Source organism: Henckelia pumila, chromosome 3, assembly GCF_033568475.1.
Source record: "Henckelia pumila isolate YLH828 chromosome 3, ASM3356847v2, whole genome shotgun sequence".
Lineage (NCBI taxonomy): Eukaryota > Viridiplantae > Streptophyta > Magnoliopsida > Lamiales > Gesneriaceae > Henckelia > Henckelia pumila.
This window is the reverse complement of record NC_133122.1, coordinates 154,902,230-154,912,466: the sequence shown is the minus strand read 5'-3', so window position 1 is coordinate 154,912,466 and position 10,237 is coordinate 154,902,230. Positions and strand designations below refer to the sequence as shown.

Genomic DNA, 10,237 nt, shown 5'->3' with positions numbered 1-10,237 from the left:
ATTTTAAATTAATGCAACGTCAATTTCAACATTATATGCAAAATATTTGAATGAACTAATATTCATCCACTCTGGACAATAATATAATATTGTAAGTTGGAAGAAAGTCTTCTATATCATGAGTACGTCAGCTAAAGTAATTCTCAAATTTTGTCATACTCCCTTCAATGGATTCAATGAGGCCATCGAATTATTGGCAGAGATTCAAGCCATGATTAAAGCAAATTAGAATACTTGCAGATTAGTGAGTTCGGAAACACCAAAGTAAATTGTTTCAAAATTTCCTTGTTGAATATCTCGATTGTTGTCGCTGAATTCCACCACAATGGGGAGCAAATAAGGACTAGAATAAAACTGAAACTCCAACTTATCAAACCCCAAAGACTCCCTCCATTTTAATTTAAATTTGAGCCGAAGGGCCAAAGGAAGCCAAGGCCGTCATTTCTTTTTTTTTTTAAGAAGGCGAAGCTGAGTCTATTCAGACTTTCCTAATAATTGGGGCTTCAGAACGTAGATCCTTCTGAAGCACATTTGCTATATACCATGAACTTGATCATTTCAATCAAATTGCTACAATCTCATTCATATAAAAATCAATGCAAATAAATCTACATAGTTTATTCTCTAAAATTATTATTGAATATCAAAATTCTCTTTCATTGGAAGACTAACAGAAGGTTTAATCCGTGCAAAAGCAGTACTATAAATTAATTTCCCTACACGTTGCACCCAAAAGTTTAACTCATGCAACACTTGCCGAATGAAATGTGCTGCAGCCGATAATCCTTGTTACTAAAAAATACTCGAATGAGCTACGGTTCACTGCCGGGAAGTTTAGTAGCATGTCTTTGATACAGAACGAGCTTCTTTTCGCCAAGTAAAGAAATGATGATTGATCGTATTTTATACTTTGCCATAAGTATGAGAGACGGTAGAATTCGGCGGAGAATTCAGAGCACATTATGCGGGCAATCAAACCTGAGAAACAACCGAAAGAGGATGGTCAGCCTGAGAAACAATCGAGAGAACATACCTCTAGCCAAAACAAGTTAATAAGTAACCTTTTAGAAACAAATAAAAGATATTGGACAAGGAAGAAGATGGAAGCCCTTTGTGGCGTTTGATTTCACCTACAATAATAAATGTGAACAAGTCAACACAAACAATTCGAGTCAAACCATATGGGAATGGATTTTCATGCACCTACATGTTAAATGCAAACAGAAGGCTACAAACCACAACGCAGCGACTAACCGACCCTTCAACTATAACACGGTAACACAAAAATAACCCTCGACACTCGCAACACACAGTGAACAAAACAAACATGAGGTCACACCATTACACTAGAACATAGAGATATAGATATGGATAAACATAGAGATAGGGATATAGATAATATAGATATTGAGATCACACCATTACACAAACATGGCTCGAGTTTGAAGAATTCAGCACGTTACATAGGGATAGGGATATAGATAAAGAGATAGGGATATATTATATATATAATAAAGATATTGAGATCACATCATTTCAGAAACATGGCACGAGTTTGAAGAATTCAGCAGGTGACATAGGGATATAGACATAGATAGATATAGAGATAGGGATATATATAATATAGATATTGAGATCACACCATTACACAAGATCACTCCGCATCTCACACCACAAAAAGTATAGAAATGATATTTGAATAGATTTTCAAAATTCATCTAAAAATTTGTTGCTCCCTCATTCTCAAATTGAGTTCTCATCACAATAATATTATTACAACTCATTACCTCTTCATTGATGACAATAACACACCCTGTAGTGACTTGTATGATTGTGGATACCAACTGTTGGAAAGCTCCAAACCCCTGACCAATTCTTGTAGTTGAGATGAAAACATGTATACTTCTTCATCAGCTGTTTTCTTGCCTCCCCACCCATCCACATCTCTGTGAATGCACACATTATCAGTTTGATTACTTCATAATATACTTGCGGCTACATATTGGGGGTGGCCGATTAACTACCTAAGTACATGCTACACATCAGAGGCAGATTAACTTACCTGGAATCAATTTCCATGTCATTACTACAGGTAGAGAACAATATTTTGATAATAGGGTACATCAACAGCTTAGCAATTGGTTCCCCAGGGTACACACAGCATCCAATACAGCACCATGTGTTCGGATTCAGGAGAGTGATTTCCAAAACTGGGGATTTAGTTTGTATGTCTCTAACCATAGTCAGGAATGATAATTCATCTTCTGCACTGTCCAATATCTGGCGACAAAACATCTTCTCCAAAGTGTAGTTCCTATTAGCAGGTTAAGTTTTGCATCAATTGCTCATTGATAATTAACCTCAAGTCAAGAGTTTTGGTTTAAAAAAAAAATAAAAAGAAAAGGCAAAGGCAAAGTTGATGGAACTACAATCACAAGTTTCAATAAAACTCTAATGCAATTGCTGGTCACTTTTCTGTCTTCCATACATAAATTAAACATTTACTTCCAATTTGTACTACCCTCAACCACCATTTTCGCTCAGGATTACAATGTTGAATGCCGAATTATCCTTCCATATGTCCCAATGACAAGATTATCCTTCCATACGTCCATTAATTGTTGATTTGCTCAGGATTCCAGTGTCGACTGCGTACTCACTAGCCGATCAAGATTATTACATAGTAATTCAGGCACCATACTTGGAATGAAACCACAATGTAACCTAGATCAAACTAGCAAATACGTTTTTTTGGCATGAACCATCGCATATGATGCATAATATATCATGCTAATCCAGGCGATACAATAAAAATGAGCTCATTTTGACGTGATAGTCAAATATAAATTATAAGATGATATGCATCCATAAAAGGAGTAGAGTTTGAACCTTTGGTGCTCACCTGAATGTATCATGCAATCCACTTGAGGGCAAGCAAGTTGAAATACAGCATTTGAACAGTCGAATACCATCATCCAATGATACATGATCCTCAAAGCAAGGGTATGATCCAACAAGAGATGAGCATCGAGGACAACAGTATTTTGTCCATTTTATGTTTTTTGAAAGGGAGGAAGATTTAACAATGAAACCATTCCCAAGAAAACCGTCAAGAAACACTTTCTGATTTTCAAGAAGTTCATCATTCACTCCGTCTAAAGAGGGACAACATCCGGTATCACAGCTACTCGTATGATATTTTACATCAGCAAAAGGTCCATTCATCAGTGCTTCTTTTTCTTTGGTCTGCAGTGAAGGAGAGGCGCAAGATAAACTATTCTTATGGGCTACATTTCTAGAAGGCTTGTGTTTTGAGTTTGCCACATCTATTTCCATGGAATGAAGAAAATTTGTTCCATCATCACTGCTTGACGCCTCTACATTTTGATTCCCACAATTTGCATGTTCTTGCGTGCTAAACCCATTTAGATAAACTCTATCAATGCCACTACAACCTGTCGAATTTAGCTCCGGCTCACAATACAGTCTGGCCTTCGCATCAGGGAATTCGCAGCCCAGAACATCATTTTTGCATAAGAGAACAGACGTCTCATTCAATAGGCATGTACCAGCTGTGCAAGTATACGATTTTGCGTATTCTGTAACGAGTTTCTCACCTACACCGCCAAATGAGCAACAACAAGACCCAAACCAATTGTCAGCAACATCTCGCCAGTTAATAGATGGCATTTCATCAAAGCATCTGTGAAACTTACAAGTGTCAACTCAATCTGGACCAAAAACATCACAGTTAAATCTCAATAGTCGAGAATGTGAAAATACAAGCTCAGCAACATATCAAGCTGAATTCAATTTTCATGACCTAAGGCGCATCAATCTTGGTCTTTCATGTTCCTGCTTGGCTCTAGATGAAGAGAGGGTTCTTTAGGACGGTGAAGAGATCTTGCATGTTTTGGAACTTTTCCTTTTTTTTTAAAGGATTTTATTTTTTAAGCATTTAAGATGTTTTCAAAAATTATAAAGTATAAAATATCATTTTATAAAATAATCCTCAATGAGATTAAATAGAATGAGCTCCTGGAGCTCTTAAGATCAATTGACTACAATCAATTTTATAGGATAACAAATATGATTGATTAACCTCAGAGATCAATTACTTTATCCATTTGTGATGACATGGATTATCAAACTTGAAAATGAAGTATCTTTTAATTAGGAAAAGGAATTAATCAATGTATCATATTTCGAAGAAAGGCTACCTGATGCCCTTTGTTAGCTTGGTCGAGCAACTTTTGCAGTAGAAATGAACCTCCTCCATACCCGATAACTTTTTCAAATCTGAAACAAAATAATAAAAAAAAGATTTTCAAAAGTGTCGTAGGTCAGGTTGCAAGAGACACACACACACACATACATATATATATATATATATATATATATATTGACAAACCAATTTTGGTAATTACTTGCCAGTATTCACAAAAAGCTCACGAGGTCCATCCATGCTTTCCCCGAAATCAACGATTGAATCAAAATCAGAAACGAGTGGATGGTTCACAGGAAGCAGCAAAACGAGCTTAACCTCAATGTGGTCTTCAAATGTCCTGAAATGGATAGGTGATTCCTGGTCAATCAAAACCCGAGGAACAGGAACATGAACTGAGGTTCCCTTTTCTGCATCTAGACTTTCGGAAAACGACATCTTTAGTAGGGATTGTTCGGTAAAAAGGTTGAATTTGAGGTCTCTGCAATGAACGGAGGGCTTGGTGTTTGAATTAAACAGGAGTAAACGAAGTGTCGGGGAGTGCGACTGGGATTCCCACATGAACCGCCATCCACTAGGGTTTTCAGAGGCGGCGATCGGAGGTCCATCGGACGATGAGGATGGTGGCATTTTTCTAGTTTTCCTCTTTTTCGTGTTCCCTGCAGCGAATCAACTTTAATAAATTATCAAAACATAAACAAACATTTTGGCTCTGTTTGGACAACTTCTTTAAAAACATTTTTGTAAAAGTGTTTTTTAAAAATATTTTAAAAAAAGTTTTAATAGTTAAAAATGTGTTTGGACAATTATTTTAAAAACATTTTAATAGTTAAAAAGGTGTTTGGACAAATATTTTTTAAAAACAATTTTAAAGTTAAAAAATTTAAAAATGTGTTTGAACAAATATTCTATAAAAACTTTTTAATTTTATTTTTTTCATTTTTTATTTTATTTTAATTTTTCTCTATTTCTATATGCTCATGAAACTGATTTTATTTTTCATTTCATTTTTTTTCTCATGCACAATTAAATGTATACAATTTTGAGCAAAAAAATGTATCCAAAAAAATGTATCCCAAAAAATTGTTATAAAATTTAAAACAAAAAATTCTCATTGAAAATGTTGAAATCAAGAAGACATGATACATAAATGTAAAAAATTTAAATTTAAACACAAAACATACGAATTCTCAACAAGATTTTCCGGCCACCGGCCTGAACATTTCAGCAAATTCAAGACCAAAACAACTACAATATTTTCAACACCGATCCCACTCCTATCCAAACCAAGAAAACCAGCACCATTTTCAAGCTTCTAATAAAGTTATGCTCGAGTCAACTTGAAAGAAAAGGATGGACAGTAGCAGAGTTAGAAAGTCACTTGACTTCAAACATGGTTGCATATATAAAAATAAGAATATATTTCATTCCACCATATGCAAACTACTCAAACAAATAAATCAAGACATAAGCCACGATCAAATGGCAACACTTTTCTCCAACATTTTAGTGCACTTTGCTATAACACAAAATTATACATTCTACCATTCAAAAGTTCCGAAAAGGGTTGCCATTTTGTTATATTTTTTTTGGTACTTTCTTTTCTATCTAACAATATAGTCTCGATATTTAAACCACAAGCTCAAAACTCTACTAATCGGTGTTGTTTCGAAGCAAACTTGATGATATAAAACTTTCAATCAACACAAACATCAAATTCTTGGTGGATCAATACTAGATTTTGATTAAAGTTACTGCATTGACAATGAATTCGAAGCAGAATCACATATTCAGCAGATTTTAAAAGATGGCGTCAATTAATTCAATATTAATCCAAATCAAGTGCTGCCGATTGGAAATGTAAGCTAACTCGATCATCTACAATTTTTATGTTGACATTGACCAAAGATTCCTAACCATTTTTACCCAGAATTCACAAAAACACCAAATAATGCCACAACCAATGGCCCGATACATGTGTTTCCGAATCTGAACCAATTTCAGGAATTTAAGCATAACTCACCAAACCAAGTAATTCCAAAGCCACATTAAAGCAATTCCACAACTCAACAGATTATATGAAGCAATACTATTTCGTCGGATGGCCGCGTTTTTCATCCTGGATATACAACGGCTTTAGATTGAGAGGCCTTTTTATATTTTTTTAGCAGTTGTATATTATGAGACCGTTATTAACAACAGAAATCACACACAAAGGTAAACAATCTGAAAAATACTGCTTGCGAAAAGTTTATTCGCACAAAAGTTAACGATATGAATAGCTTCTGCAATTTTGTAATGAATTAAATTTATTTTGCACGACTGCAAATATAAGTTTAGGGACAAAGAAAATTATGAATTGTTTAAAATAATTATGGATTTAAAACTAAAATGAAAACCAAAATATAAAAATATTAATACTAAAATTTTTTTAAGAACTAAAATGATATCTCACTTGATACTTGTAATACATAATAGAGAACTAATAACAATAAAACATAAATTATTCCATTAGAATTTATAATGTGTACTTCAATTAAAATAATAAAGCAACTATTAAGTTCCATAAAAATAATATTTAATTAAAATAGACTTACATCTTGTAAGGAAAAAGCATAGAAGTGATAAAAAAAAAAAAAGACCATTTGTAAGGGCTAATGGTCAATATCCATAAAATTTTTATTTTAATCAAAATTCGGCCAGTTTGTTTTTTCGGTTTTTTCAGGGCATAAAACCGAAAACCGAACCGAAAAATCGATTTTCATACATTTTAAGACCGAAACCGGCCGAAAAACCGAAAAAACCGAACCAAAAAAAAATCGAATTTTTCGGTTCGGCCTGTTTTTTCGGTTTTAACAAAATTATGCTCACCCCTAACTATACTCTAAAAACACTTTTTAAAGAAAATTTTTTAAAAATATTTTTTATAAAATCTTATCCAAACACATTTTAAAAAAATTTTAAACTTATAAAACACTAAAAATGTTTTTAAGTTGTTATCCAAACGTAGTCTTATCTTACAAATGGGTTTTTTTTAGCAAAATGTGTTGGGTGTGTAATACCAACTGTAGCAGCAGAAGATTTTGTGCGATTTACTATGTGTGTTGTAATTATATATAGCATTTTTTATTTTTAAAGTATTTGATTTTGTTGTGATGTTTTACAAAATCAATTAGATATGATAAACTATTATCTTGCGTCATACACTAATTATCTACCATCTAAACCACAATAAATTTGTATATAAACTGAACGTCTATTTCTAACTCATAGCATTAGAAAGCATAAATTATAGAAATTCACAAGAATAAAATTCGTCAACATGCCACAAATCACTTATAAATTCTACATATTAGTAAAATAAATCAAACACCAAAGATAATAGGCATGCAAGTGGAAAAAAACATTTTATAGTTACTTTTTACCTACTCAACACGTGGGTTGCACGTGGAGCACATATTATTAAAAAGATAAACACTTGTGTGACACTGTCTCATGGGTCATGTTTCATGAGACGGACTTTGAATATGTTGACAGAGAGACAAAAGAAAAGAAAAGACGAGAAATTGGGACTTATTTCTTTATTGAATGAGGAAAAATGGCTTTATAAAGTCGTACAGCAACAGAAAATAGAAAGAAATGAAGTCCACTACTCCAACAATTTTTGAATAAGTCTAACAGTTAAGTGTTCCTAGAGAAACGGGATTTATTAACTGAACTACCAAATAAATAGACTAATTTATTTGAAGAAAATCCCAACAATTCCTCCCTTAAACTAAATGCTCTAGCATTCAGTTTATATGAGCTTCTGGTCAAACACCCATGAGTTTTTTCAGCTTGCAAAACTGATCCACTTTAAGAGGTTTGGTCATCACATCTGCCACTTGATCTTGTGAATCACAATGCACCATTTCAACACTGCCTCCCTTTGTTAACTCTCGAATAAAATGGAAACGTACATCAATGTGTTTGTTGCGACCGTGCATTACTGCATTCTTCGAAAGCTTGATTGCTAAGCTGCTATCACAAAAAATAGTGGTTAATTTCTCATGACTTTGGTCCAATTTTGACAGCACCCTTCTTAACCAAATTGCTTGACAAGCACAAGATGATGCAGTGATAAACTCAGCCTCTGTAGTAGACAAACTAACTGCTGGTTGCTTTTTGGAAGACCATGAGACTGCCCCTGAGCTTAATAAGAATACATAACCTGAAGTACTCTTTCTATCTTCTATATCTCCAGCATAATCACTATCAGTATAAGCGACAAGTCCATCACCTCCTCCCTTCTGGTAGAAAATTCTGAACTCAGTAGTGCCCTTTAAGTATCTCAAAACTCGTTTCACCACTTGCAAATGTAACTGAGTCGGATTTTCCATATATCTACTAGCAAGACTTACCACAAACATCATATCCGATCGTGTTGTAGTAAGATACATGAGACTGCCAACAACTTTCTTGTAATATGTTTTATCCACAGCAACTCCACCTGCATCCTTCCCAGGCTTAAATCCAGTAACAATTGGATTATGGACATAATTACTTTTATCCATTCCAAAACGTTTCAACACTTCTGATGCATACTTAGTTTGACTAATAAAAATTCCATTAGACGTTTGCAAAACTTTAAGATCAAGAAAGTACCTCATCCTCCCAAGATCTGTCATGTCAAATTCATTTTTCATGGAATCTCTGAACTCGATCAACAGCTTCTCATCATTACCAACAATAAGATCATCCACGTATAAGCAGACAATTACCACATTCTCTTCTTGCCTTTTAATGAAAAAGGTATGTTCATAATCGCATTTCTTAAAACCTTCCTTGCTGCAATAAGCATTAATTCGGCTATACCAAGCACATGGAGCTTGTTTAAGCCCATAAAGTGCTTTTTTCAGTTTATACATTTTTCCCTCATTTCCCTGCTGAACATAACCACTTGGCTGCTCGACAAAGACATTCTCAGATAATTCACCATGCAAAAAAGCAGATTTCACATCCAGTTGGTAGATAGTCCATCCTCGTTGAGCTGAAAATGCCATAACCAGCCTAATTGTTTCCATACGCGCAACCGGTGCAAATACCTCATCGTAATCTACTCCATACTGTTGTGAATACCCTTCACTACAAGACGAGCCTTGTATATATCCACCTCTCCACTCTCATTAAACTTGGTCTTATACACCCACTTTACTCCTATCTTTTTTGCTCCCTGTGGCAATGTTGTCAACTCCCATGTATTATTTTTTTGTATTGCTTCCATCTCCTCATCCATTGCTCTCCTCCAATTTTCATTTTTAACAGCTTCGTCAAACAGCACAGGATCATCAGCTGCAGACATCACAAGATAAGCTTCATTTTCGTCTTTGGAAAGCCCTTCTCCAGTCTCATAATCCTTCATCCAAGCTGATGGAACCCTATTTCTTCCTTCATTTGTAACAGGAATATCATCTCCAGTTGGAACATCCGAGGAAGAATTCACTACATCTGCATCAACTTCAAGTTCACTTGCCTCTTCACCTTCATCAGATTCAGCTACACCATTTTCTTGATCTCCCCATGTCAAGTCACACACACTTGCATTTTCATACTTCTGATCTCAATCCCAAGCCTTATCTTCTTCAAACACAACATCCCTGCTTACTATAATTTTCTTTGAGTTTGGATCATAAAGTCTATAAGCCTTTGACTCCTCACTAACCCCCAACAATATAGAGTTCATGCTCTTATCATCTAATTTAGTTTTTTTTTAATCCGATACATGAACATGAGAAATGCAACCAAAAACACGAAAATACTCAACTGAGGGCTTGGTTCTGCTCCATGCTTCTTCTGGAGTCCGATATTTAACAGAAAGTGTCGGACTTCGATTCAGGACATGTATGGTCCAATTGACTGCTTCAGGCCAGAAGGTTTTTGTAATTTTATTTGCAAAAAGCATGTTGCGTACCATATTCATAATGGTTCTGTTCTTCTGCTCAGCTACTCCATTTTGTTGCGGTGTATAAGCGG

The 10,237-nt window shown here is 34.6% G+C and overlaps 1 protein-coding gene across 2 annotated transcripts; it reads right to left on the bottom strand.

The window, feature by feature from the left end:
- Positions 1–576: 576 nt before the first annotated feature.
- On the bottom strand, positions 577–4,896 carry LOC140891016 (uncharacterized). 2 transcript variants are annotated; one of them, XR_012152401.1, is made up of 7 exons: positions 4,432–4,896; positions 4,221–4,299; positions 2,903–3,703; positions 2,063–2,314; positions 1,788–1,946; positions 1,062–1,130; positions 577–978 (listed from the first exon to the last, which is right to left on the bottom strand). XR_012152401.1 is itself a non-coding variant. In XM_073299224.1 (6 exons), exons 1-6 carry the CDS (start codon positions 4,853–4,855, stop codon positions 951–953), a joined length of 1,743 nt encoding a protein of 580 aa, XP_073155325.1. In that variant the 5' UTR covers positions 4,856–4,896; the 3' UTR covers positions 577–950. The 2 variants fall into 2 exon arrangements, 1 of the variants encoding a protein (XP_073155325.1); XM_073299224.1 differs by lacking the exon at positions 1,062–1,130.
- Positions 4,897–10,237: the final 5,341 nt, after the last annotated feature.

Excerpts from the sequence above, each read along its gene's own strand:
- LOC140891016 (XM_073299224.1), bottom strand. The coding sequence starts at position 4,855 with ATGCCACCATCCTCATCGTCCGATGGACCTCCGATCGCCGCCTCTGAA. Across the intron at positions 1,947-2,062 it reads GACATGGAAATTGATTCCAG|AGATGTGGATGGGTGGGGAG; the intron begins GTAAGTTAATCT and ends GTGCATTCACAG. Across the intron at positions 979-1,787 it reads TTATTGTCATCAATGAAGAG|GTTTGATTGCCCGCATAATG; the intron begins GTAATGAGTTGT and ends GTTGTTTCTCAG.